The sequence below is a fragment of the Colletotrichum karsti genome (assembly GCF_011947395.1).
Source record: "Colletotrichum karsti strain CkLH20 chromosome Unknown Scaffold21, whole genome shotgun sequence".
In the NCBI taxonomy this organism is placed as follows: Eukaryota; Fungi; Ascomycota; class Sordariomycetes; order Glomerellales; family Glomerellaceae; genus Colletotrichum; species Colletotrichum karsti.
In genome coordinates, this window is record NW_024065921.1 from 118,019 (window position 1) to 144,194 (window position 26,176).

Genomic DNA, 26,176 nt, shown 5'->3' on the forward strand with positions numbered 1-26,176 from the left:
ACGGAGAAAAAAATCGCAAGATGGCTGACGACGACTCTTCTGACCTGTCGTCCTTGTCATCGCTATCGCCGCCCCCATCGGACATCGAGTCCGACGCTGCTCCCGAGCCTGAATCTAAGAAGGATGGCATTCTGAAGTTCTTCCCCAAGCTCGCCAAAGGCAAGAAGCCCTCCGTCGGCAAGAAGGAAGCTTCACCGCCTCCGCGCAAGCGATCGCCCTCCCCTCCTCATGAGAATGCCTTCGAGGACAACCCAGACATCGCAGTACGTCGATAATCGCGTCGATTCGCGCAAAATTACGCGACTTGTCGCGTCCCCCCACGTCATAGGGCCTGCTAACGCACCTCCAGTTCCTTGTGATGTTCCGCAGCCGATTCAACGAAGCTTTCCCCAAGTCACTAGCCAACTTTGGTCCACAAGAGCTCGAGCGCGATATCATCGACAACCCACCTGGCGAACGAGTCGAAGCATTCCTCTGCGCCCTCCTGTTCTTGCTTCTCAACCGTAAACAGGACGTCAAGTACGTCGATGCGCCAACCCATATATGGTCGGTGAAGGATGCTAATTGATGTGGCAGGGCTGGCCAATACTCCAAGGCCCTTGACGATGCACTCGCTGCGCACAAATCTCAGTGGCCGTCGTCGTGGAAGGGCGTCAATCCTTTATCAGGCGGGAACACATTCCACACCCTCGCACCCACACAGAGAGTACGTACAAATACCTGCAACCCCAGTGCATGCTTGGCTCTCGTCGCTGTACCATTTCAACTAACAATGTCTTCAGCTCTCGCTTCTCCGGGCGCTGGCGCTGTGGTCCCTCTCAGCCTCCGAAACTGTCAAGACGATTATCAATAAGTCCTATAAGGGCAACCGCCACGAAGACGACTTGAACCAACCACTCTCCGTCCAGCCGTGGGGCTCTGATAGTGACAAGAGACGCTACTTCTTGGTCGAGGGTTTGGACGACACCGCTTTCCGTGTGTACAGAGAAAGCAATCCGGCCGGCTTCAACCGCACCTGGTGGTCAGTGGCAGGATCAATCGACGAGATCAAGGCCCTTGCAGAGAAGCTGGAGACTAAGGATGGCGGGCCCAAGGCCAGGAGGCTTGCGAACCAGATGATGCAGGCCATTCCTCGGTTCGAGGCCACAGAGGAGGTATGTTGCAGTTATGGGGCTACGCGCCCGAGCTCCTCACGACCCAAGCATGCAAGCTAAAACCTTCACAGAAACGCAGACGCAGAGAATACCGCCAGGCCCAAAAGGCTCGTTTCAAGCGCCCAGAGCCTGGCTTCTCCACATACGAGGGCCGCACTAGAGGCAAGAGGGTCAGATACAACTACGACGAGGACGAGGACGACTTCCTCACGGACTCGTCTTACAGACGCTCAGCACGCAACACCGGCACCAACACGCCCGCAGAACCTGCTGGGCCAGTCACGACTGCTAGTGGGCGGCAGATTAAAGCTCCAACTCGACTCAACGCAAGCAGCGCGGCCGGCAGTGTCAACGGAGACTCTGGTGACTCTCGTCAGCCATCTCCTGGCGTAGGCGCAACTGGCAGGCCGCGTAGAGCTGCGGCAGTAAACCACGGCACAAACGGTTGGTCATCCAAAGGCACTCGCTCTCGTGGTCAGGGTACGACAGATGAGGATGAAGACGACAGTGAACCTGACCTTGGCGATGACGAGGAAGACCACGTTCCGGACGAGAGTGAGGAAGAAGAAGACGACTCGGACGAAGACGTAGAGATGCTAGATGACGACGTGGTTGAGGAACCAAAGAAGAGTTTGATCGTCAAGCTGTCGGTCAAGAAGTCACCGACCTCAGCCAAGACGACGATGGTTACGCCTGCTCCAGAGGACGGAAAAGCCAGCAGCGAACCTGCGGATGAGATCATCGCCAAACCCAAGGAAAAGACGCCCGAGCCCGTGATCAACGTGGCTACCAACAAGCAGCCCCTGAGTCCTGGTGCAGGACAGACTTCTCTGGCTTTTAGAGGAAGCCCAGACAAGCCTCAGTCCTTGCCGCAGACCGTGGACGTTGGCTCTCACGAGTAGAATTCAAGCAGAGTGTATGATCTTCACGGTTATTAAGGCGTTTGGCGGCAAAATTCCCAGATGGAGTACGGCTAAATGAACGGACACAACGGAATGATGGGGCGATTTTTTGTACGAGCAACTGCTCTTCCATAGACGGTATCATGGTCAGTGCCATGGATATTTCACGCATTTAGCAATGCGAAGGTACCAAAGAGTACCCAGGTTGCAGAATGGCTCTGCACCTGTTCGTTTAGTTTTACAGATACCATATCATTCGTGTCTTTTTCCCATTCCATCGCTCCCTTCTCATCACAACTCCTTCTTGAGGTTCCAGTTGTTGCTTCTCTGTGGCGGCAGCTTCCAGTTGTTCACCCCATACCACCACCTGCGTACCCTTGCACCGATGGAGCCGCCGTGGACTTGGGCGTTCTTGTTCCAGTGGTGCCAGCCGATCAGAAATAAGTTATAAACGACGCCCTGCGCCAATGGCATCATCACCTGCACTGTGTCAGCATTCCAGCCTCACGTAGAGCGCTTGCAAGCCACCAACCTGGTCTCTCACGGTGATCCACGCTACCCTGCCCCATGTGTCGGCCTTGGAGATGCTGTGCAGGTAGCTCTGCTCGAACCGCAGGTCGGGCATCGGCGGTAGCTTTGTCGACCGCGGCTTGGGGTTCACCACGCTGTATGGGATGTCGTCGTCGAGCTCGTCATCATCGAGCTCGTCATGGGATGAGACGGGTTCTAATGTCACCGGCTCCTTCTCCGAGGCGGCTGTGGAAGGGTTGACGTCGTGGTTCGGCGACGGGGCGCGGTTGATGTGCGCGGTCTGTATCGTCTCCGCGACTTGGATCGGTATGTTGGAGGCCATGATGGGCGGTGTGTCGTGTTTCTGAGGCGGCGGAGCAGTTGGTGATAGCTTCCGCTGCGACGTCGGGATAGCTAGACAGGTGACGGTCGAGCGCGGTGGTGGTGGTCGCGATAAAGTTAGCTCGTTAGGTGCATGGCGGGTTATCATGCACCAAAAGAGGGTCTACGTTTTCTTAGTTGCATAGGTCGGTCGGTAGCTGAGGTCATCGGTCGTTTTTCAGCTCAGGGCACTAATTTGCCCAACTCGCTCTGGAAAGATCGAGTGGGGTTGGATGGACAACTAACACGAACACATGGCTTTGTCTCAAATTTGGCCATCTGGTTCTCTGCCTGCAGGACATTGCTACGTACCCCGCCAGAAACATTGACAATCAAATGTTCACGACTGGTGTTCTATTCACTTAGCTTCAAAATAAAATAATGAAAATAATCTCAAATATGGCTAGTGAAATGGAAACCATCACAACTTCTAGTGAACCACGGAGGCGGCTCCAGAATGACGACGGCACGTGCGGGAACAGGCAAAATGGAGTATTCGGGGTGGTTACCATTGCTGAGTGGCCAGGCACCCAGCGCAAATATGACTCGCTTGCGGTCTAGCGCCCTACCACGGGATTGGGCGTGTCCTCTGTACCCAGTCAGGCCATGGAGGTCCTTGTGTGGTGACAGCACAAAAAATCGACCTACCGACGTGGAGCACCAACTTTTCTTTCCTTGTAACACCGTCCGCATCGCATCGCACGCATCGTTCCCGCCCGGAGAACCGCGCGACGACAAATACCTCACCGTCACGCGACCGCGTATCCTCATTTTGGTTTCGAGTTTTGCTTTCTTGATTCAGTCTTTTCAAGATGTCGGACCCTCAGGCGAACGAGGCCGAGAAGAACGTATGTTGCTTTTTTTTTCCCACCCCGACATCGTGGAGCCCCTCCTTTTGCCCCGCGTTCCAAAGACTGCAGGCTGACTGTTGCCCTTCATGGGCTTTCGCGACACAGATCGAGATATGGAAGGTGAAGAAGCTCATCAAGCGCCTCGAGGCGGCTCGTGGTAACGGCACATCCATGATCTCTCTCATCATCCGTACGTCTTCCCGCCACGACGCCGCCGCCGAGACCGATGTCGACTAACCCCCCACCACAGCTCCCAAGGATCAGATCTCCCGTGCCGCCAAGATGTTGGCTGAAGAATACGTACGTCTCGAACTGCGACCGCATGCGAACCGAACAACGGCTAACACCTTTGTTCTCAGGGTACTGCGTCCAACATTAAGTCCAGAGTCAACCGACAGTCCGTGCTTTCCGCCATTACCTCGACCCAGCAACGTCTCAAGCTGTACAACAAGGTCCCTCCTAATGGCCTGGTCGTCTACTGTGGTGAAATCTTGACCTCGGAAGGAAAGGAGAGAAAGGTCAACATCGACTTCGAGCCCTTCAAGCCCATCAACACCTCTCTCTACCTCTGTGACAACAAGTTCCACACCGAGGCTTTGGCCGAGCTGCTCGAGTCCGACCAGAAGTTCGGTTTCATCATCATGGACGGTAACGGAGCTCTCTTCGGTACGCTTTCCGGAAACACCAGAGATGTCGTCCACAAGTTCTCGGTCGATCTTCCCAAGAAGCACGGTCGTGGTGGTCAGTCCGCTCTGCGTTTCGCCCGTCTTCGTGAGGAAAAGCGCCACAACTACGTCCGCAAGGTTGCCGAGTTGGCCGTCCAGAACTTCATCACCAACGACAAGGTCAACGTCGCCGGTCTGATTCTTGCTGGTTCCGCCGATTTCAAGAACGATCTCAACGCCTCCGACATGTTCGACGGTCGTCTGGCCACCAAGGTTATCAAGGTTGTCGACGTTTCGTACGGTGGTGAGAACGGCTTCAACCAGGCTATCGAGCTGTCCGCCGAAACCCTCAGCAACGTCAAGTTCATCCAGGAGAAGAAGCTCATCGGAAAGTACTTCGAGGAGATCAGCCAGGACACTGGTCGTGTCTGCTACGGTATCGAAGACACCCTCAAGGCGCTGGAACTCGGTGCCGTTGAGACTTTGATCGTGTTCGAGAACTTGGAGATCAACCGTTGGAAGCTCAAGGACAGCCAGGGCACCGAGCACCTCCTTCACACGACCAAGCAACAGGAGACCACCAACCGCGAGATCTTCATGGATAAGGAAACCGGCCAAGAGATGGAAGTCGTGACCCAGGAGTCCTTCCTCGAGTGGATTGCGGAGCACTACAAGGATTTCGGTACCAACCTGGAATTCGTTTCGGACCGTTCCACTGAAGGAAACCAGTTCGTCAAGGGATTCGGTGGTATCGGTGGTATCCTCCGATACAAGGTGAACTTTGAGCAGTTAGCTGACGTTGATGACGATGACGACTACTACGACGGTATGTCCAATTGAACTGGCCCACAAACTACAGAAGCTGACTATCCCAGATTGACCTTCCGAATCCCTCGAGATTGAGGGATCGACTCAAGTATCGTCTCTGAAGCATAACGTCGAAGAGGAGTCCGCGCGCACGGCGCCGCAGCCCATTCCCGCGCCGGCCAGCGCGCCCGTGGCGGCTCGTCGGCTCTTGACTGACAGATGTCCGACGAGCCCGGCCCAACTCACGCACCAAGTGGCGCGCCCGAGCCCGCTTCGGTCTGTTATGAAGGCCTCTTGAGTTGAGAACTAGTCTACAGGTTTGTCACAGCGACTCATTGACTTGTTTAGACGACTAACCATGAGTAGACACTCCTCTAGTAGATAGAGGACAATTCAAAGCGGTCGGGAGGCGGCCGTCTTTTCGCGACTAGATAGAATGAATTCAATATATTGCTTATTCACTGCTTGTGCTTTTCTGAAGGGTGCTTTCACATGATGTCAAACAAAACTCATACTATATTTTCGATCCTTCCTCGCTATACTGGAAGGCGAAAATGAATTAGTAGTATGAAGCTCTCGAACAAAGCGGTTCAGTGAGGCTCGGGTGTCCTTACGCTATATGGCGAGCTTCAGTCACACTGCCAACAAAAGGCTGAACCGCCAGCACTGCACCTGGATTGCAACTTGCTATTTGACATGCCTCTGGATTGAAGTGACGCTTCTGATGTTGATCCGTTCTGGTCAAGGATAGGATGGAACATATGCAGTTAACAGTCATAACACCGATACAAGCATAGCCGTTACAATCATTCTCACCTTACTCAACTGTCTGCCGTATAAGTCATCACATACATCCATCTTCACCATGAAGCTGCTCATCCCCCAACTTCACGCCTTTGGCCGAAGCTATTCAACTCAACATGTAACCCCTTCATTGGAGGCAGGAATTGCCAAGATTCTGCACAAAAGCAAGGAAATCCCGGATCATCTCTCTCCGACACCTTCACACCTTTTAAACCTTTTACTGTCCGACATCTTTTCAGCGTCCCGCAAACCTGCGTCGCTCCAATTTCCTTCCGCCTCTGAAAATGCAGCGCCTCTACCGCAAGGCCACCACCTGGTCTACTTCCCCCTCCAGTCTCGGCCCTCGGAGCTGATGCCAGACGGCACGGACCCCGACCACTGCCCCGGCGCCTCTTTCACCCGCCGACTCTGGGCCGGTGGTGAGATCCGCTTCCGTGAGGCATGGGAGGACGAGCTGCGCCTGGACGGGAGGCGCGTCGGTTGTGTTGAGACGGTCGAGGACGTGAGGCCTGAGAAGGGCCGGGTGTGGGTTGACCTCTGGCGGCGGTACGGCGCTCGTAGTGGTGGTCCCCAGACGGGTCCTGCGATAGAGGAGCGGAGGACGCTCGCCTTCCTACCCGACATCGACGCTCCCGCTCCAGCGAGACGGAGTCTAAAACGTAGGTCTACTCGTGAATTTGTGAAAACCACGGCGCGGCTGACTTTTGAGATCCTCCAGCGCCGCATGAAGCCACATCCTCCCTCACGCTCACCCCGACCCAGAACCTCCTGACCAACTTCAGCGCGCTGACGTACAACGCGCACGCGATCCATCTCGACGCGGCGTGGGCGAGGCAGGAGGGGCATCCGGCGACGCTGGTCCACGGACCGCTGTCTCTCGCTCTTGTGCTCGGGTTCCTGAATCATCTCGGCCAGCGGGTGAAGTGGTTTGGGTATCGCAACCTGCAGCCTCTGTACTGTGGGCGTGAGATGACTGTTTGTGTGCGTGACAGGGGTTCTGGAGAGGAGGGGAGGAGGTGGGATGTCTGGATTCGGGATGCTGATGGGGGAATGGCTGTGAAGGGGACTGCTACGACCGTCGATGGTTTCTCACGGGCGTTCGCGGCATGTGTGTGATTGATGTTGTAGAAAGGGAGTCATGTATGATTTTCTGTGCCGTCAAATACCAAAAACTGCGATACATCTGCTCCTGGGAAGGCACACGTCCATCTTGCTCTAAAACTCCAGCCCCATCTAAGCCGGCAGCATCCCATCTTCAACATGCGCTCAGTAGCCTCTCTTCGCGTACAATCTCAAAAAAGACAGGCACAAAGTAATCCCTGAGCCAAAAGTACCATGTATGAGATAAATTACAAGCAAGCAACATACTAGCGATCATAAAATGAAGACCAAAAAAAAGAAAACGAAAAAATATCAGGCACTCGAACTGAGAGCCTCCAGCAGCACCGAAAGCGGACCCCCGTTTGAGAGGGCTACTATGTGCCACTCTGCCAGCTTATACCGTGCCGTGTTGAGCTACTGCTGTTGTTGTCGAGACGGGAGAGTAACCTCCCTAAGTAGCTTGCTGCGCTGGTTTGGCCGGTCGACGTCCTCATTCACCAGGCAGGCACCGACTTGGGTCTCCACCTTGAACAAAGAAGCCTCCAAGATAACCAAGACTTTTCCCACACCGATGATATTATACGAACTCGGCAGGGAGCAAAGGACGCAGCTCGATGCTGGAGTCGAGACTTGACCTGGGCTGCGGCCTGGAGCGAGGTGCAGAACCGGAAGCGCAGGTGCCGTGTTGCTTCGGTCTTCGAATAGGCGCTCGACTTGATGTTTTGCCGGCGGCGTTGAACGTGTTCTGTGTTCCGGGATTCCGGGAACACTGAGGGTTCAAGGCTCGTAGGCCCGAGAGGAGGAGGCGCGAGAAGCGGTGCATCGTGGTTGATGATGGTCTTCGTTTGTTCTTCCACTTTTACCGGGGGAAATTGCTCAAGACTTGGGCATGGGCATTCGGGGCCTGATTTGAGAAGCAAGAGGACAACACAAATTCAGAACCGCCTTGTCTGTTGTCTTCCAAAGGAAGTATGACATTTCAGCTTAATGTCTCGGGTGAGATGACGGGCAAGCGGGGCTCCCTGCGAGAAAAGCGGCCGGCCTGGTGTTACCTGTGGTAACACGAGACTGACGTTTTGTCTTTGAAGTTCTTGGAGGTTCGCCCCATTAATGCTTCTTATTGGCACGATGATATATGACAGGGAGTGGTGGACTGACGGGCTGAATCCATCGCGATCCCTCGTATGTTGTGGATCTCTGGAGCAGTCTGCCTCTGTTGTCAGCTTGGGTCTGATCATGAAACTTACACATTCAATGGCATTCGTTCATTTCAGTGCATCGAAGCAATTGTATTGCTAATGACCAACCTCTAGCTATGTATACAATAAGAAAGTTTTTCACCTGGTATCTGTCATCCTATTCATCCAGCCTCAACCAATTTCCAGCCTCAACCAATTTCCAGCCCTCCCCCTCTTCATAACCCTTATGTATGGTTCGAATCTCAAGCCAACTCCGCTGGGTCGCCAGCCTTGCTGCTCTGTGTGACCGTCGGCGGTGGGCTCTGAATATCGTACGACGGACTCGGATCGGCCATGGATACAGGCTGATACTTTTCCGGCTGGTAATAACCACTGAGATAGCGCGGGGTGGTTGGCGATGTCATGCTCGGCTGGACCAAGTACTGATCTGCACCTGGGCTTTCGGGGGTTGTATCTTCAACTTTCTGTTGTCGCCTTCCTCTGATCACGAGCCAAACGATGACACAGACCGCCGTAGCCAGAACAGCGAAGCCCCCAACGGCACCGCCTACGATGGCACCCACTGGCGAGCCCGAGGACTGTGTTGCTTTTGCCGATGATGCCGTTGAAGTAGCTGCTGTGGAAGACCTCACTGGCGTGAAAACATGAAGTGAGGAGACGGGGGAAATGGATGTCAGCCCAACCGATGTGGCCGACTCTCCAGGTTTCCCTGTGGTCGTGTCGAGATACATGCCGTTCCATTGACTGAAGTCGGTTTGCCAGCATCTGTGGTTCGTGACCGTCGCGTATTCGCCATCTTTTTGAACAAAGACGAAACATTTCGGTCCATAAATCGCGTCAGACTCGACACTACACGGCCGTGTCAGTGTTTCTGTGGTCTAATGGTCGCTCTTCGCCATGCAACAGGGGTGATTGATTCGACATACCAGCAAAGTTCTCTATCGCCTTGCAAGTTATCCCTACACATAGATACCAGGCTCGTGGCACTTCCTGTGTCGATGCACGTGGTATATGGCTGACTTCGACAGCCGAAGGCGGTGCCCACCGTCGAGCACGTTTCTCCTGTCCACCGGCATATCAGCGGATCCCAGGTGCCTGATGAATCGTCAGCCTTAGCCTCATATACGGAGTTGTATGCGCTACTCACTTGCTCCCCATGAAGACCAGAAGCCGCACGTATCAGATCCTTTCGATCGAGCCGCGAGGTTTGCGTTTCGGTATCGGACGTTCGGCGCTGGTGTCGGAGATGGTGCTGAGGCTTTGCCGAAGTTGAAGACTTCGGGAGGTGAAGTACGCCGCGGACGAGCGTCGTGATACCGGGCGTCTTCGAGTCCATGTGTTGATGCTGCGCTCGTTGCGCTTATAGCGATCAACAAAAGAGCTGACGCATGATGAAATGGGCAAGATGGGCGCATTTTCGCTCAGGTTCCACGAATAATTCGTGTCTAGGCCGAGTACAAAGGCATCAAAGACACAATCTTGGCATCTCATGAACAAAGAGAGCGTTGCGAGGTTGGGAGAGGTCTCTGTCTGGTATATTAGTCGTTCACAGGCGGCGCAACGCTCACCCTGGTCTAATTCCCCTTAAACACGGTCCAACGCGTTCTATATGTGATTAGAGAGGTCCTGATGTGTTGACTGACGTCCGGTGTTAATCCTAGTCTTCTTGTTGGTCGAACATACGAACAACCAGGAATCTCCCCCGATACCAGGGCTAGTCGAGGGTGTTTCGAGCAGGGCATGGCTCTCAGCTCAAGACGTTCGTCACGAAATACAATTGGCCGTCAACATGTACGTGATTCTTTCTGCAAGGATTACAGAGTCCATTCCATCGCGACAGCTTTCTCAACATCATCAATCGCGGGAGACCTCCTGAAAGGGTGTTCGAGGATGTAAAAATAGCAGCCCAGGATTTTCGGCGATGTCTAAGAAAACACGGACATATTGCAGTTTCTACCACTTGAACCGTTAATCATGGAAGGAGGGGGTAATCTCCGATGCAGGTGTTGAAATTGCGGTCAAGTGTGCAAACATCGCCAGGATGGATAGTGATCTGCCAACAAAGCGAAGGAAACTCAGAGTGTTGTTGGTATGCGTTACAAGGGCTCGCGCCTCCTGTGCCTCACTTGGCGCTGAGAACTCGTTTGTTCTTTCCGCATCTGCCACGTTTTTCTGGAAATCAGAACGACCCGAAGCGTGGTCCCCGAAACATCGTCCCCGAAGCTACGTGGAAGAGATGTCATGTTGTTGTTAAAAGTCAATTCAACCCTAACCATAAGCTAGATACATCACGACGACACCACCAGATATCCAAACGCCATTCAAATTCTGGAAAGAACTATCATGCATTCTTTGTCTCGTCTTGAAGTCTATGAGTTGTGTGAAATAATGGTATATACGTTGAAGAAATCCATGGCTTGTTTCTCCATGATGATGCTCAATGCTTTATCTTCTTTCCAAATTCGCCAAACGCCCCGCTAACCTCACATCGCACTTTAAACTCTATCACTCGGCCTGTCTTCCAGCTCAGCCCGGAATGTCTGAGGTGGGGGATGTGAGTCCGCCGGTGCCTCGTGGATCACCGGGGGCGGCGAAACGCCAGGCGGCACGGACTGGTACTTGTACTGTTCCTCGTTTCCCGCGTAATGTTGTTGTGGCGTCAAAGAAGGGACGTACGGCTGGCCAGTCATATAAGAGTCCTGGCCCGGGGTTGACGCCGGAGGTGTCTCCTTCTTCGCTCCCCGCCTCCGCCGGACGAGCATCCAGACGATGACGCAAGCCGCGATGGCCACCACAGCAACACCGCCGACAAAACCTCCCACTATCGCGCCCGTGTTGTTGGAGGAGCCGCCTCCTGAAGACGAGCCCGTCTCAGCCGGTGATGAGTCGGTTGGCACTGGATCGGTTTGCGTCACCGTACCGCCGCTGCCGAAAAACGCAGACTCGGCGGTGGCGGCGATCATCGTCAACGCCGTCCTGCCGTCTAAACTAGAGTGTGCGCATGTTAAGCGGCTCTTCCAGTCCGCTCTGTCGGCGTCTTTGGAATAAGTCAAGCACTTGGGTATCCACCCGTTTGCGGTTCGTGTGCTATTTTGAGCGTGTTATCAACCACTCACGACGACACGATTTGTTTTCGTCTTTTGGGGATCATGTTGCGACTTACCAGCATAGAACCCCAGGCCCGAGAGCGGTTCCTTTGCATGTCGTAGCGGATCCTGGATAACACGTGGTGAAGGGCTGTTTATTACATCCCATAAAGTTGTTTTGTGTTTGACATGCGACATTGGCGCAAGTAACGGCAAATGTTCCTAAAAAGGGCACGGAATGTCAGGGCGAAGATCTTTGAATCTCATCTTTGCATGCACAGTGAAAATAACCTACTTGAGCTCATGGTGACGATGCCGCAAGTGTCGGGCTCGAGCGATCGGGCGGCCAGCTCCGGGGCTCGGCCAAAAAGTGCGGGGCCGGGTGTCGGGGCCGGCGAAAAGTCTCCACCATGCCCGAAGTCCGCTACCGCCGCGGTCCGGCGCGCCATGCGATCGCTCCCAGCTAATTGCCTTGCTGCCATAGCCCCGGCAAAGACGTCGGCGACGACCATGAAGATCGCAGTTTTCATCGTAAACGCGGTCGCAATTCACTAATCGGCATTGAATACCAATGGTGGTTGAGGTATCGGCTCAAAGGAGAGAAAGGGCTAAACCTCGCAAAACTTCTCTCTGAGGGGAGGAGAAAAGATTTATTCCTCAAATCCTCCAGTATATTACTCCTGAGGCGTTTTGACTAAGTGGCGGAGTAAGACGAAGGAGCAGCAGGTCGGTGTAACCATCAGCATTGGCGTCTGGCTGATCGTCCAATGGTTCGATGAGAGAAGCGCATTACCAGGCAGATCGGCAATGTCACGAAGTGAAGTAGATGCAACGGCGTCCGTGGTATGCCGAGTAAACTGGAGAAGTGGCTTGGGATGTAAGCATGGTATATTTAGGGCGGCGGTAGGACCGATGTAGGGAAACTTCGACGTCAGTGGCAGCGCTAATAGCAGGGGGCGTATGCTTGAATCTCATTTGACGTTTCTGCGATAGCAGGTACACTTGCCTCCAGGGCGCTTAACGTAATAGTAAAAGTCTGAAGATGAAAGAACGAGTTGCACGTCGAGGCCAATTGCGAATGGTCTGCTGTGGTTGTGACAATGAACATCGGCAGACCGGCTAGGTTGGCGTGAGGTTGCGCCAGGACTTGAGCCCCTTCATTTTGAAAGCAGGTGCCTTGACCTTGGCCTCGTAAGCCGTCTATTTCATAGTCACATGGCGTTGACATAGCGTTCGGGTCCAAAAATTCGACAAAAACTAGACTGACGAGGCTCAAACGTGGCGCATTCAAGCCCCGAGGGTTGCCTTCGGCCCTTGCCGTACCCGAGGCTGTGAGCTAAGGTATTGAGTGGACTGTGAAGTTCTGGTATCCGTAAACGAGGAAAAGATTCTGATAGATATCACTACATGCGAATAATTTCGAGCGTTACATCTAAGCGATGGAGGCATCTTCCGAAGACTTTGGGCTGTTGCTTTGGAGTGACATCCCCATATTATACCTAACTCTTGTAGACTGCTCCCTAACTTGCAAAAAATGTCATTAGTTACTCCGGTTCGTCAAATAAAGATCATAAAACCCATGATATTGAAAAGCCCGCACTGCTGCTCGGGCTCTGAAGAGCAATTGAAATTGGATTAGTCTCAAGCCGACCTCTTTTGGGCTAGAACCTTCGACACCTGTTGACCATCTTCCACCTTTATGTCCTGAACCAGAAGTATGTTTCTTTCCGACGCCACTCATTCATACACTACTAGCGGGAATCTGAGAAGATAACAACACGGGCTGATCTGTGCCATGATCTCCTTTGCCCTGAGATTGCCGCTCTCCGGGTTCCAGTTGTACGTCGGAGGACTGAGCTTGCCGAATATCCTGTGATGCCCTTTCATGCGCCAATTTCGCCCGCCTTCTCTGTTTAGCTGCCCTTCTGTTGATCTTCACAACAATATAGATATACGCGCCGCAGGAAATCGCAATTGCCGCGAAAGCAATTCCGCCTAACACGCCCCCCACGATCGCACCGATGTTCAATTTTGATGATGACCGTTTCTCTAGCCATGACATGGAGGGGCTGTTCCGAGATACAGACCCAAAGCATTTCTCAAATACTATGATTGAGATCCTCAAGTTAGTTCATGTGCTGCACGAACGATCGAGGGCAGCATTGACGAGCGGCAGATTATTAAGACTTACTCCCTTCATCTCCCACGCATCGAACGCATTCCATGGGTTCTACCGTAGAATAAGGTATGTTTCTCTTCTTGTCGTCTCTCGAGTCTACCGAAGGAGCAGCCAAGACTGCGTCATACTCGTGGACCTCCGCCGATACGGTCTTGCCTGCTGGCTTGCCTCTTAGATCCCTTGACATGACCAAAGAAGAGAATCCGGAGGCGAGAAAGAACACAATCTGGAGCTTCATTGCCAAATCAGAGCAAAAGATATTTGAGAACTGCTCATGGGACTCTCGAATGTTTTGTCAAATGAGTAAGAAAACGAGTAGTTTTGATCTAAATGAGCGATAGACCCAGCTAAATCTGTAAACCCCGGCTGTCTGGTCACATCGGAGGTTTGACGCGATACTGAAATAACTTTTTGCGTTTCTCCTTCTAGGACTCAGTCATAGTCCTTCGTCTTGGCTCGTATTCTCCATATCCACTACGTGGATGCCTGCGATACCGATCCTTCAGATCCTCCATACGAACCACCCCTGCAGCACATGAATCGTTCAACAAAGGCCTCGCTGTTGCCTTGAAATAAATTAAAAAACCACTGGCATCCGTATTTGGTCAGCTCAGGCCTGGCACAAAACTCTTCGTCGCTGCTCTAAGTACCCCTGGCCAGCCTCAGCAGCTCAGTGGCTGTCTGGCAGAGCGCTGTCCAAAGTTTACATAGCTATCTGACGAACGGTAAATCATTTCCTGCCTTCATGTTTCTTCAGAATTCTTGATGCTGAACTACATATTCGATGCGGATATGGCCGACGTCAAGAGGTGAATCGACCTTGGTAGAAGCATTCAACCACTAATACCAATGAACCATACTACGAAGAAAACCCTTCACAAACCCTTGACTTAAGCAATGGCCAGAATTCAGGCTAAGTTCAAACAGTGAAGCCTCTTGGTTTTTTATGCACTCATCTCAGCTGCGTTGTTACCGGTACCCTTGGTATTGACAGCTGGGACTTCGTACGTGCTGGGAGACATGCCACCACCACCATTGACCGGGGACGTCTGATTGTATGCCGGGAGGGGTGAAGTTGGAGAGTGTTGCTGTTGGTAATACATCTTACTTGCGTGATCTTGGCTCTGCTGCGGCGGCGACGGCTGCTGTTGGGGCTGGTATTGGGGCTGTTGCTGCTGATGATGAGGCTGTTGATTGAACGGACTCGCGATAAATGGCTGAGATGTCTCGGGCTGGTTCGGCGGCGGCGGCGGTCCGTTCTTATTCGACGCTCTCTTGCGACGGAGTACAAGCCATACAATAGCAAAGACTCCAAGGCCGATGACAGCGATGCCTCCGATGACACCACCAACAATTGCACCAACCGGTGCAGATGAAGAAGCCGGGGTGTCGGTGGTTGAAGACGTGTCTGATTCGGCATCAATCGAGATAGTCGAAGAAATCGAGGTCGTTGAGGAGGCCGGGGTCGAAGAAGTTGAAGCTCTATCCAAAGTAGTTGGGTCAGCCGCTACGTCGATGGATATCGAAGAAGTCGACGTGATTGGCGTTGTGCTTGAGGTTGGTGTTGGGGTTCTCGACGGAGTAGAGGAGATGGAAGACAACCTGGAAATGAGACTGGTTTCCGAGACTAAGAATATGCTGTTCGTGTTCATGCCATCCAGCATGGTGTTGTAGCAGCCGATCAACGTGTTGGTGCCTTGTAGGTCTGTCATTCTGTACGCTACGCACCACGGTCGCCAACCGTCGACACTCTGGGTGCTGAGAACTTCTCGTTAGCAAGATGGTACCTCATTGCCGAGTAGCATGGGGGAAGAAGAATGGACCACATTGTATATGGCTGAGGGCTTGACGACGAGGAAGCACATACCAACATCGCGTCTTCGATCCCAGCCTGCCTGTTTGACAGATTCTCGCAGTGCCATCGTAGCAAGCAGTGAACGGTTCCGAAGTGCACCCAAAGTACGACCCAGAGGTCACACACGTGGTACTGACGCAGTAATACTCTTGAATCCCGGCTGGCACTGGTGTCAGGTATGGCCGTGGAGCAGAGGATACGGGTATAGATCACTCACTTGAGATGGGAAACTGCAGGAACCCGCAGGTGTCTGGGGATGCCCGAGGTACCAGGTTTGCGTTCCTGAACCGTATCTTTGGGGCGGGTGTCGTGACGGGCGATGTTCCTTGACCATATCTTATGCCTTCACTGGGAGGCGTGTGTCGTGCGGGTAGATAGTTCTCGTTGACCAGGCCTCCAGCCTGCACTAGAACTGCAGCACCAGACAAAATGAGACTCGAGTAGAGATGCATTGCTGCAAAGTGTAGATCGAATGAGTTGAGTAATTGCTTTTTGAAAGCTCATCTCCATGGCGTCAGTAGAGTCAGGACGTCTGTATATGTATCAGAGTCTGTCCCTGATAGAAGCGACTGCGGAACGGTTCCGAACTTGGCGACATCTCTGGCATGCACTTGGTAACTTCAGCCGCACTAGATGCTTGTCTGTATATAGCTGCAAAGCAGAAGATCGCCAGGCAGAGTCGAATGATCTCGGTATGCTGAGTTCTATGAGCCAAGATGTAAGATGGTCGAAATCAGACTAAATCAAGACTCAGCTTGGTCCTAACGAAAACGGACATGAATACCGGAGACAAATGAAGAAACATCGCGGTAAACCAATGCTCATGTAGGTCATAAGCCCCATGGAACTTGAGTTCTGGGTACCATTGGTCTTCAAGTAACGTCTTGTCGGCCTAGGCGTCTACCGTGTGTAAGTCGAGCTGGTCTGTTCATACAGTGCTCCAACATCAGAGCCCCTTTCCCAATCCCTCTACTCTAACCCGGGTATGAGTCTTGTAAGAGGGCTTCATACTCCTCAACCCGAGAGCCGCAAAGCTGTCCACAACGGGGTCGACATGTCTCACACTCCGTGCAGCCACATCAACACAACCAAACGAGTTAAACGTGTTTCCGATGTATGTCTCATCTCAAAATCATCTCGGGGAATTCGTGGCTTCTCAGGGCTGACTCGTCATCCCGCCCGGCCCTGCACCGTTTGCGGATCTCGTTATTCGCTCAACTATCTTTCCAAGACTGACCTCTCGGCAAGGCATAAAGCTGATAGGTGCTCTCACGAAGTGTCTCGCGGGCTGGCATTTTAACGCCGTCGATCTGTTAGACACGTGCTGAGTGTAAATTTCTCCTTATTAGCATGATTCTTGAAGAGGCTATGTGAAAACGGTACAGTAATAAGCGAATAAGCCTTGCAAATAGTCGAGACATCCATTCCGCCCTTGCTAAATCAACAACCTCCACCCGGATTCGTAGCCATCAACCCAACTCGGCCGGTTTACTCGGACTGCCCATATGCCCAACCGCCGACACCCGTTGAACCGGCTTCTTCTCCCCCACCGGCGCCTTGTACACAACCCTCACCGGAGAAACTGGCGACATGGGCTGGCTTCGCGACTGCTTCTCGAAACCCTCCGTCTGCGGCTCGTGGTAGACGGTCTGCGGGCCCCCGTGGTGAAGCTCCTGGATCGCCGTCGACCACCGGAACGGCCTCGACGCACCCCTTCTCCTCTGCACGATGAGCCAGACCACGATACAGCCCGCAATGGCCAGTATAGCCAGACCGCCGAGCACGCCTCCGACTATGGGGCCAACCGGCGCCGAGGAGCCGTCGTTGGATAGCTTCGCCACGGATGTTGTTGGAGCCGTGGAAGTGGTTGAAGGGGACGAAGTCGTTGTCGGGGCAGCTCTGGTGTTACCCAGGGCCTCCTCGGCCGAAGTGTGTAACCAGACAGTCGCGTCCCAAGAAACGGCGGCGTTGCGGCATCCGAGAAGCGTCTTCGTGCCAAGGCCACCTTCGTCTCTTAGGAAGGTCTGGCATTCCGGAAGCCAGCCCGTAGCTGACGTACTGATCCCCGAACGTCAGCGACCAAGTTCGTGCACTTCACAATATGAGTCTGAGGGCTGCTTTAGACTTACCAGCAAAGAGTCTCGCTGCCTATCGTCATACCAGACCTGCACTCCGGTGCAGTGCCTTGTAAGCAGGTCGTATGAGGCCGGTACCCGCAGCCCAGCCATGACTGCCAGGCCGTGCATTCGGATGCTATATCTTCACACATTTGTGTCCTCAGAGCTACGAATGCATGTTGTTTAGCTTTCCCTCAGTCAGGGTAAGAGTCAGGTGAACTGACCGTGGTCGTGTCCCAGAGTGAAGAATCCGCAGGTATTCGAACCGAGCGGTTCGTGGTGCTGAAGCGACAGATCCTCGCGCGACCTGAGTTTCGGTGCAGGCGTAGTGGCCGGCGGCGGATCCCGAGCTTGAAAGTTCTCTACCGTGAGCGTTTGTCGAGGTAGAAGCTCCTGGCCCTCGTTCATCTGTTGGTTGTTGTCGTACTCGTTCCTGTTGTCGTTACCGGCGCCAGGAGCCTGGCCGCCGCAGAACCCGATCCCGAAACCACCGCCGGCGCCGTTGTCTTTAGGTGGGACCTCCGGCTCATGTTTCGTGCCTGCCGGATTGTTCGGTTGTTGGCTGCTGCTTCCGTCTTCGGTGATGCCCTCGCCTCTTCCGTTCTCGGCGCCGTTGGGATTGCTGAAGTTGCCGGCGGTGCCGTTCTCGACGCCGCCGGGTACGAGTGGGCGCCGGGAGCCGGCGAGCTTTTCGACGTTCCACATCTCTGTTATAAGATCAGCTTTGAAGAGTGACTTTAAACGGTGAGATGGCGGCTGAAAGCAAGGTGGTTCTCGGAGTAACCGAGGTTCATGAGAACTACTAATAGATCAAAACAGACCACGAGAAGGACGGCCATGAAGGTGGCTTTAAGGAGTCCTCGTAAACAAATCTTCTCTAAATGCCCCTCAGCTCAGTGGCGAAGCACGCAAAATGAATGATCCAAAGGGCGAGTGTTTGTCCCTCGGCCAGGCTGGTCCTTGATTATCAAACCCCCATTAGTATGTTTGTCAACTTCCCACCCTCGGCTGAGCTGTCTTTGGGGAAGAAAACCTCGTGTTACTCACTTACACGTTCTTTGAGAATGCTGGTCACCACGTGCGATCCCAGGACTTGGGCCATCTGCTGAGCCCCCTGTGATGTCCTCCGCCACGATTGCTTTCGTCTGGCTTTGATGGGAAAAACTTGGTTTGCCAACTTCGGCCCGAACTGTCGGAGACACAAGTCTGGGAGACACAGAATGCTGTGATTTTTCAACTCTCGTTTGATTCCAAAGACCATCCCTTGTGATTACCGCAACGGTGACAATGTGAGATCCCTCCTTCCAGGGTTGACACAAGCAAAGCCAATTACATTATGCACATTACTCAAATCGAATGAAACATCCTCGCCTCATCGTATCACCCTCAAGGCTCCGAATGCAGCTCAGCCGGCCGAATCGGAGTCCCGAGCCCGCTGTCCCCAGTCGCAGAGGAGGACCCAGGCGACACCGGTCCCGGCGAGACCGCCCCCATCACCGGCGACTCGGACAGCGCCCGCGGACCAGAAAGCGGCGACCGCTCCTCGCACGCCATCTCGGCCCTGGAATCCACCCTTCCCCAACCCTCCTGCGGCAGGTCTCCTGGAAGCTCGATCCGCGGCGTCGGCATCCGCTGGACCGTCGGCACATCAGCCCTCTCCTGCTCCTCCTCCTCGGAGGACGGTCGTACGCGAGGCAGGAACAGCCAGAGGCAAAAGCAAACGGCGGCGCCGATTAGCGCCAACTCCCCAACGACGCCGGCGGCAATAGCACCGGCTTGTGACGAGGGAGAGCTGTCGTTGCTGTAGCTGATCTCTTCCGGAGTCGGTGAAGGGGACGCTGGGACTGAGGTCGCGGTCGAGGATGTCGCTGTCGGGGTCGAGGTTCCCGGGAGGCTGGCCGTGACTTCTCCGGATACCGTAGACCCGGTTCTGGTAGTAGTGGAAGTCGTCCTCGGAGGGATGCTCACTGTGGGAATTGCGGGCTGGACGAGGGGATCCGTCGAATGATACAGCGACATGACTTCGTCCAGTGTGGGACTACTACTCCCTCCGCACAGAACCATCTGCCTGATCCCGTCGATGGAGTCGTCTCTGAAGAAGGTCCGACAGAGGGGGACATACCCGGAAGTCTCGCGGCTGGGGTGCTTCTTGTCAGCTGCGCTTCCGGCCGCGCTTCTGCTTAGTGTAATTTGGCAAGGGGTAAGGAACTCACCAGCAAAGCGTCTTCGATCCCGCCGTCTTTCCGGGTTGACAGTCATCATGCTCCAGGGCGTTGAAGCATGTAGTGAAGGCGCCGGCGCCGCAGCCGAGATAGGCCCCAGAGGTAATGCAGTTAACCATCTTGTCACATCTGTGTGTTCTAATTTCTGCGATATAATGCGCTGTCAGCTACAAGCTTCAACTTCATAATCTGTCCCTCGGGATCAGAGTGAAAACACTAATAGAAGCCGTACCTTTGTTCATGGAGAGGGTGTAGTATCCGCAGATGCCCAAATCCTTTGGATTCGTATCTCTAGCGTCGAGTCTCGGGGGCGGCGTCGGTAGAGGCTCGAGGTTCCTAGAGAGGTCTGCTGCGAATACCGACCCGAATATTGCCCCATCATTGTCGTGTACCTTTCCGTCGAACGCTGTTACGTGTTTGATGAGTAGAACATGCAGAGACGTGAACGGGATCCAGGGAAAACGCATCTTGTAGTCGGATTAGCGAGGGTCTCGCGATACATCCCAACTGACGTCTGATGCCGTAGGTTCTGGTAGTTCTTGAAAAAGCAAGAGATGGAGGAGGCTCTGTAAAGAAGACCATTTGAAGAGAATCCGGCCTCATCACACATGTGCATTCTTCTCCCTGCTCAATGTGTGCCAAGCTTGCTAGCGAAGTAGGTAAAAAAGTCGGATAAAGGAGCTGGGTTTGTCAGTAAGACCACGGCTTCCGTTTCTTTGCCTTGTTGACAAACAAGCAAGAACCGACCGGATTGGGGAACCTGTAACACCGTCGTCTCTGCGCAACGATACATCAGAATATTGAGATAAGTCTAACAGACTGGCCGCTGTTGTCGCTCAATGAGGTTCCGCTATTGGCTATTGAGACTATCTGACTACTTGAACTCAAGCTCAGAATTATCGTGCTCTTAACCTCCTCAACTTGCAAACATTTGCAGTAAGCTCTGTCCATTTTTCCACCGTGCCCTGCTTCTCATACTGACCTGGCTGCCCATGCGCAGTTCCAATACATACCTCGCAGACGGTGATACTATGTCCATCGACGTGTCATTCTCAGAGTTCACTGAGTAAAGTCCAGGGAGGAGCCAACATTGTTAGTCTTGGCCCAACCGGCCATGTCGACCTTGGAAGCAGCAAGAGCACCAGAAAGGCCGTATGCAGTAGGGATCTGCTCAACACGGTGGACAGAGTTGATGTTCTTGTGCATGACGAGTTGGTAGCAGGTAGCGCTGCCTTGACGGGCGATGATGGTCGAGTAGGCCAGGAAAAACTCCCAGATCTAGGAATTCACAATGGTCAGCGTATGGGAGTAGATAAGCAGAGGTGAATCGTCAACTTACACGGAACCATCTCTTACCGTACTTTGCCTCGATCTTCTCACGGTTGGCCATCCAGTTCCTATACCAGCGCCAGAGAGTTGCCGAGTAGTGCACGCCGATGGTGTCTACGCTCTTGATCTCGAAGCCGGCGGCCTCGATCTTGTCGGTGAAGAATCCGAGGGGAGTCGAAGCGTCGGCGCCAGGGAAGATGTACTTGTTCATGAACAAACCCCAGATGAGATCCTCGTACTGCCAGTACTTGCGAAGGCCGGCGATTTGGAGGAAAAAGACACCGTCATCATCGAGCATGTCGTAGACTTGGCGGAGAAAGCCCTGGAAGTGACGAACACCAACGTGCTCAGCCATCTCCAAGCAGGTGATCTTCTTGTAGCCGCCCTCCACGGAGGGAATGTCGCGGTAGTCCATGCAGAGAATCTTGGACTGGTCTTCGGGAATTCTAGCCTTGCGAAGAGCACCATTGCCCCAAGTAGTCTGATTGCGGCCGAGAGTGATACCAGTAGCGCAAGCACCGTAGCAGACGCTGGCGAACCGAGCAAGCGTTCCCCAACCACAGCCAATGTCAAGTAGAGTGTCGCCCTGCTTGAGACCGATCTTCTCGCAGACTACCGCCAGCTTATTGTCCTGAAGCTCTTCAAGGGTCTCCTCCTTGTTAATATCGGAGATAATGCCGGAGGTGTAGATCATGCGAGGGCCAAGAAACCAGCCGTAGAAGTCGTCGCCCCGGTCGTAGTGGTCACGGACCTGCTCCTCGTCTATTCACGTTAGATAGGAATGCTGATAGCTATGCGGGGTACTTACCTTGGGAGCGAGTATGCATGATAACCTCCGGAGCGAACTGGAACAGGACGAACTTGATCAGGTTGAGAGTGAAGCGGAAGGAAGCCCAGTCATGGCGATACTCGAGAACCTCGAGAGCGTCACCCTTGAAGTCGACATCGCCATCGAAGTACATCTCGTGGAAAGTCTCCATGGGAATTCTGTTGATTCCGTGGTACTTGAACTTGTGGACATCCTTCTTGAAGTTCAGGTAGTGCTCGACGGGGCGTCCATGGTACCGGGCCTTCTCATTCTTGCGAGGGCTCATGGCCGAGACAACCAGCCAGAAGCCCACGAGGATGGGAACGGAGGTGAAGAGGCCGAAGAAGAGGGCCGTCTTCAGGCCTCCGCCGAACTTCCAGGACAGGATGTAGGGAATACCGATGAGGAGGGAGAAAAGAGCGGTGTTCGAGAAGGAGTCCGAGCCCGCTCCATCGGCGGGGAGAGGCGCATTCTTGATAGAAGGATACTGGCGGCGCAAAATCAGTTAATGATGCAAAGCAAAGCTTCCAACCCGGCGATTCTCGTCTCCTGCCATCAAGACAATCGCTTTCGATGTTTTCAATTGTGATCAAGCTGGAGAAAGATCCGAGACCTGGCCCGTAGGCCCGGTCACCAATCAAATACGCCTCTGATCCATGGAAGTTGTGATAGATGACTTACCTTGGTGGTGCGAACACCACAATCCTCGGTCTTCTCGAAATCGAGGCTGGGAGCAGCAGGCGTCTCGACGAACTCGAAGCTCGACTCGCTGTCGTTAACGCTGCTACGTCTAGACATGATTGAGCTCGGCGCGACTGCTTCGTCGACCTAAGAATTCGATGGGTAGAATGTTGAGAAGCCTTGCTTGGTGAAGATGAAGTTGAAGAAATCAGAACCTTGCTTGCGAAGGGGAAGAAAACAGCCTATGAGCTGCGCCTTCCGTAATCGCAGAGCTCTTGAAATGTCTGGTGTGTAGCCAAGGAGGGGAGGTCGGCGCGGACGGAACGTCCCAGCAAAAGATTACCTTAATAAGGCCGAGAGATGTTTCGTGGGCAGGAGGGGAGCTTCTAAGCTTGGGACGCTTGAACCGTCTGTTCTTCCTTCTGTGCTTGACCGCTTCCTACCGCATGGCTTACAGCATTGGGCTCGCCGCTGGTGCAGCAGTCTGAACTCTTCCATTCCATTAGTCTTCTACAGACTTCCGTTGTTGCTGTCTAAGGACTCTTTGGATGATGCGGCTATGTGCTCTGATGAGGGCACCACGTTTGTGAAAGAGCAGAGACAACGGAAATTCAGCTGGATGAGCACCAACTGGACTTCCAGCCGTGACAACACACGCCATTAAGCAAATGTCTGAGCCTCTAAGAATGATGTGCTCTTTCAGGCTGGTTGGCTGAATGATATATAGGGTTTGAGGGGTTTGCGCTTTGCCCTCCTGTTTTCCATCTCGATGTAGTTCTGAGGAGTACGTCAGAGGATAGGTATTGAGGGGTCGGACGAAATTGGAGATCTTTTCTCCAAACGCTGTGTGGTCTAGATCCCCAATTGCCAATTCCATCTCTCGGCTAGATGCCGGGGAAAGACTAAGATGGGCAAGGAACCCTGCAGGACCCTAGAAAGAAGCATGCTGATAAAGAGATAACCACTGTGATGATGGCGAGGCCATGTGAGGGGACTGATGGGAAGAAACGTATCAGGTGCCACTTGGCAGCAAGAAATTCAACATGATGAAAGCATGTAGAGTAGGAGTTGGCAAAAAAGCCAGCTAGACGAGTTGAAGCTTAAACATCTCGTCAGCCACTTCAGCCACTTCATACCAAAGAGAAATAGGGGAAACAGACAACCCAATAAACCTGAAATTCGTAGATATTAATACTCTGTCTATTGATGCAACATCAAGACATCTGTACCATGCATCCTCTAGATCTCAACCCTCCAGGTATAATCGTCCCTCCCATGGTCTCAGGACTCGCTTCTCTCCCTCGGCTGCAACTCTCTCTCTAACGTCCTCGTAGTTTCCAACTCTGATCTTCAACCCCTCTCCGGGGATCCTCACCTCCTGCTCCTCGCTCGTGAAGTTCAAAGCCACCACGGCAGCCCTGCCGCCCCTCGACTTCTTGAACACAAATGTCTGCTCGTTCTCCTCTTCAAACAACTCGAACGCGCCATGCGTAAGCAGCTCGCCCTCTTCCTTTCGCAGCCTCAACATCTCCCGCCAGAAGTTCAAGACCGACCTCGGCTCCTTCTCCTGCTTCGCGACGTTGATCTCGGGATAGATCTCGTGGATGCGCATCCACGCCCCGTCCTTGTTGTCCGTGAAGCCCGCGTTCGGCGAGTCATCCCACTGCATCGGGACGCGCGCGTTGTCGCGGCCGAGCTTGTTGATGCTGTCCATAATGTAGTCGAGGAACTTACCCTCGCCGTGCTCGCGCTTGATGTCGGCGTAGTAGTTCTGGCTCTCGATGTCCTTGTAGTCTTCGATTGGCCAATCGCGGGGGACGTTGATCATGCCAATCTCCTGACCCTGGTACACGAATAGCGTTCCCGTCATCGAGCACATCATCAACGCCAGCATTTTGGCCGAGAGCTCTCTCCATTCGGGCGAGTCGTTTCCGAAACGGGACACGGAGCGCCCCTGGTCGTGATTCTCACAAAACGCCGTTGTCCAGCCGTCTGTCCCCTCGATGAACTGCTGCCACTTGGCAACGATTTCCTTCATCTCCGGCAGCTTCCAGTCGACGCCCTGGTACTTATAACTCTTGCCCTGACCAATGTCTACAATGTCGAACTGGAAGACCATGTCGAGCTGTCTGTCGCTGGCGCTGATGAACTTGAGGACGTGCTGCGGGTCGGGCGTGTGTGGGAGCTCGCCCACGGTGACGGTGTCATAGTGGTTGAGGACCTTGTTGTTCATCTCCCTCAAGAATTCGTGTATCCTGGGGCCGTTGCAGTAGATCATGAAGGCGGGCTGTTCGAAGGCGTTCTTGTTGACGATGGGCGCGTCCCTGTACTCGACGCCCTTGCTGTACATGTTGACTGTGTCGATGCGGAAGCCGTCGACGCCCTTGTCGAGCCAGAAGCGCATGGCATTTTCGTAGATGGCCTCGCGCGTCTCGGGGTTCTCCCAGTTGAGGTCTGGTTGTTCCTTGGCGAAGAGGTGGAGGTAGTACTCGCCCGTGGCCTCGTCCCACTCCCAAGTGCTACCGCTGAAGTGACTTCGCCAGTTCGTGGGTGGCATACGCGTGCCGTCTTCGGCAATGCGAGGAGGTCGCCAGATATACCAGTCCCTCTTAGGGTTGTCTTTCGACGACCTGGACTCCTTGAACCAAGGATGCTCGTCTGACGTGTGGTTAACCACTAGATCCAGGATCAACTTCATTCCTCGTTTATGGCACTCCTCGATCAGAACCTCCATATCGCGAACGGTGCCATATGGACGGTGGACGTCTTGATAATCGGAGATGTCATAACCCATGTCGACCTGCGGACTCGCGTACATGGGCGAAACCCATACGACATCGATGCCCAGATCCTTCAGATAATCGACCTTGCTGATGATACCGGGTACATCGCCGAGGCCGTCTCCGTTGGCATCTTTAAAGCTGGCCGGGTAGATTTGGTAGATGACGGCATCTTTCCACCACGCCCTGCCACCCTTGGCGGCGGTCACTGAACCCATGATGAATACGCAAGCTTCTGATGATGGTGTAAGTCAAAGAGGTATAAGGCGGAAGAAGAAGCCAAAGACAACGCGGAGGCACGGTATGGATGTACGACAAGAGCAGCGGAGAAGAAGAGACGAAGAGCTATGGCCCGGAGCTTCGTCCTCTTAAATAACCTCCAGGTCGACCCATCCCGCGTGGAGCTAGCCCCGACAGCTCCCCCAGGAATAAAAACCACGACCCGGGGCGGGACACGAAACGTCGTGTGTGGGTTCGGGGCGGATGATCGCCCATTCGATCGCAGGCCGGTGCATGCAAGCGCCGGATGCGGCAGTCATGGACATTGCTGGACTTATTATCGGAAAGAAGATGCGTGGTGGAGGTGCGGTGGGAGACCTAGGAGGTGGGCGGTGCGCACTACCGGGCCACAGGGCAGGGCAGCGGCCAGGACCCGACGTGCGCGGAGAGTCGGCCAACAGGGCCAGCCAATGAAGACGGCCATCCTCGAGGTCAATTCTCGCTGGAACGCCTGGGAGAAACCACA

General features: G+C 53.7%; 10 protein-coding genes across 10 annotated transcripts; 2 read left to right on the forward strand and 8 right to left on the reverse strand.

Moving 5' to 3' along the window:
• Positions 1 to 20: 20 nt before the first annotated feature.
• CkaCkLH20_06878 (uncharacterized protein) lies at positions 21 to 2,056 on the forward strand (the record flags this gene model as incomplete). The annotated part of the gene is made up of 5 exons (XM_038889595.1): positions 21 to 263; positions 350 to 519; positions 577 to 706; positions 783 to 1,154; positions 1,226 to 2,056. 5 exons carry the CDS (start codon positions 21 to 23, stop codon positions 2,054 to 2,056), a joined length of 1,746 nt encoding a protein of 581 aa, XP_038744958.1.
• A 291-nt stretch (positions 2,057 to 2,347) lies between these two features.
• CkaCkLH20_06879 (uncharacterized protein) lies at positions 2,348 to 2,909 on the reverse strand (the record flags this gene model as incomplete). Its single annotated transcript, XM_038889596.1, has 2 exons — positions 2,348 to 2,536; positions 2,589 to 2,909. 2 exons carry the CDS (start codon positions 2,907 to 2,909, stop codon positions 2,348 to 2,350), a joined length of 510 nt encoding a protein of 169 aa, XP_038744959.1.
• An 850-nt stretch (positions 2,910 to 3,759) lies between these two features.
• Positions 3,760 to 7,190, forward strand: CkaCkLH20_06880 (eukaryotic peptide chain release factor subunit 1; the record flags this gene model as incomplete). The annotated part of the gene is made up of 6 exons (XM_038889597.1): positions 3,760 to 3,795; positions 3,904 to 3,988; positions 4,049 to 4,098; positions 4,158 to 5,289; positions 6,365 to 6,733; positions 6,793 to 7,190. The coding sequence occupies 6 exons, from the start codon at positions 3,760 to 3,762 to the stop codon at positions 7,188 to 7,190; spliced, it is 2,070 nt and encodes a 689-aa protein (XP_038744960.1).
• A 1,426-nt stretch (positions 7,191 to 8,616) lies between these two features.
• Positions 8,617 to 9,710, reverse strand: CkaCkLH20_06881 (uncharacterized protein; the record flags this gene model as incomplete). The annotated part of the gene is made up of 3 exons (XM_038889598.1): positions 8,617 to 9,223; positions 9,301 to 9,469; positions 9,518 to 9,710. 3 exons carry the CDS (start codon positions 9,708 to 9,710, stop codon positions 8,617 to 8,619), a joined length of 969 nt encoding a protein of 322 aa, XP_038744961.1.
• A 1,159-nt stretch (positions 9,711 to 10,869) lies between these two features.
• On the reverse strand, positions 10,870 to 11,972 carry CkaCkLH20_06882 (uncharacterized protein; the record flags this gene model as incomplete). Its single annotated transcript, XM_038889599.1, has 2 exons — positions 10,870 to 11,357; positions 11,756 to 11,972. The coding sequence occupies 2 exons, from the start codon at positions 11,970 to 11,972 to the stop codon at positions 10,870 to 10,872; spliced, it is 705 nt and encodes a 234-aa protein (XP_038744962.1).
• A 2,611-nt stretch (positions 11,973 to 14,583) lies between these two features.
• On the reverse strand, positions 14,584 to 15,946 carry CkaCkLH20_06883 (uncharacterized protein; the record flags this gene model as incomplete). Its single annotated transcript, XM_038889600.1, has 3 exons — positions 14,584 to 15,397; positions 15,507 to 15,654; positions 15,712 to 15,946. The coding sequence occupies 3 exons, from the start codon at positions 15,944 to 15,946 to the stop codon at positions 14,584 to 14,586; spliced, it is 1,197 nt and encodes a 398-aa protein (XP_038744963.1).
• Positions 15,947 to 16,963: 1,017 nt separating this feature from the next.
• On the reverse strand, positions 16,964 to 18,316 carry CkaCkLH20_06884 (uncharacterized protein; the record flags this gene model as incomplete). The annotated part of the gene is made up of 3 exons (XM_038889601.1): positions 16,964 to 17,552; positions 17,624 to 17,777; positions 17,836 to 18,316. The coding sequence occupies 3 exons, from the start codon at positions 18,314 to 18,316 to the stop codon at positions 16,964 to 16,966; spliced, it is 1,224 nt and encodes a 407-aa protein (XP_038744964.1).
• A 681-nt stretch (positions 18,317 to 18,997) lies between these two features.
• CkaCkLH20_06885 (uncharacterized protein) lies at positions 18,998 to 20,300 on the reverse strand (the record flags this gene model as incomplete). The annotated part of the gene is made up of 3 exons (XM_038889602.1): positions 18,998 to 19,748; positions 19,825 to 19,978; positions 20,066 to 20,300. The coding sequence occupies 3 exons, from the start codon at positions 20,298 to 20,300 to the stop codon at positions 18,998 to 19,000; spliced, it is 1,140 nt and encodes a 379-aa protein (XP_038744965.1).
• A 592-nt stretch (positions 20,301 to 20,892) lies between these two features.
• CkaCkLH20_06886 (uncharacterized protein) lies at positions 20,893 to 22,768 on the reverse strand (the record flags this gene model as incomplete). The annotated part of the gene is made up of 4 exons (XM_038889603.1): positions 20,893 to 21,111; positions 21,173 to 21,924; positions 21,971 to 22,457; positions 22,652 to 22,768. The coding sequence occupies 4 exons, from the start codon at positions 22,766 to 22,768 to the stop codon at positions 20,893 to 20,895; spliced, it is 1,575 nt and encodes a 524-aa protein (XP_038744966.1).
• A 1,129-nt stretch (positions 22,769 to 23,897) lies between these two features.
• On the reverse strand, positions 23,898 to 25,649 carry CkaCkLH20_06887 (maltase; the record flags this gene model as incomplete). Its single annotated transcript, XM_038889604.1, has 1 exon — positions 23,898 to 25,649. One exon carries the CDS (start codon positions 25,647 to 25,649, stop codon positions 23,898 to 23,900), a length of 1,752 nt encoding a protein of 583 aa, XP_038744967.1.
• Positions 25,650 to 26,176: the final 527 nt, after the last annotated feature.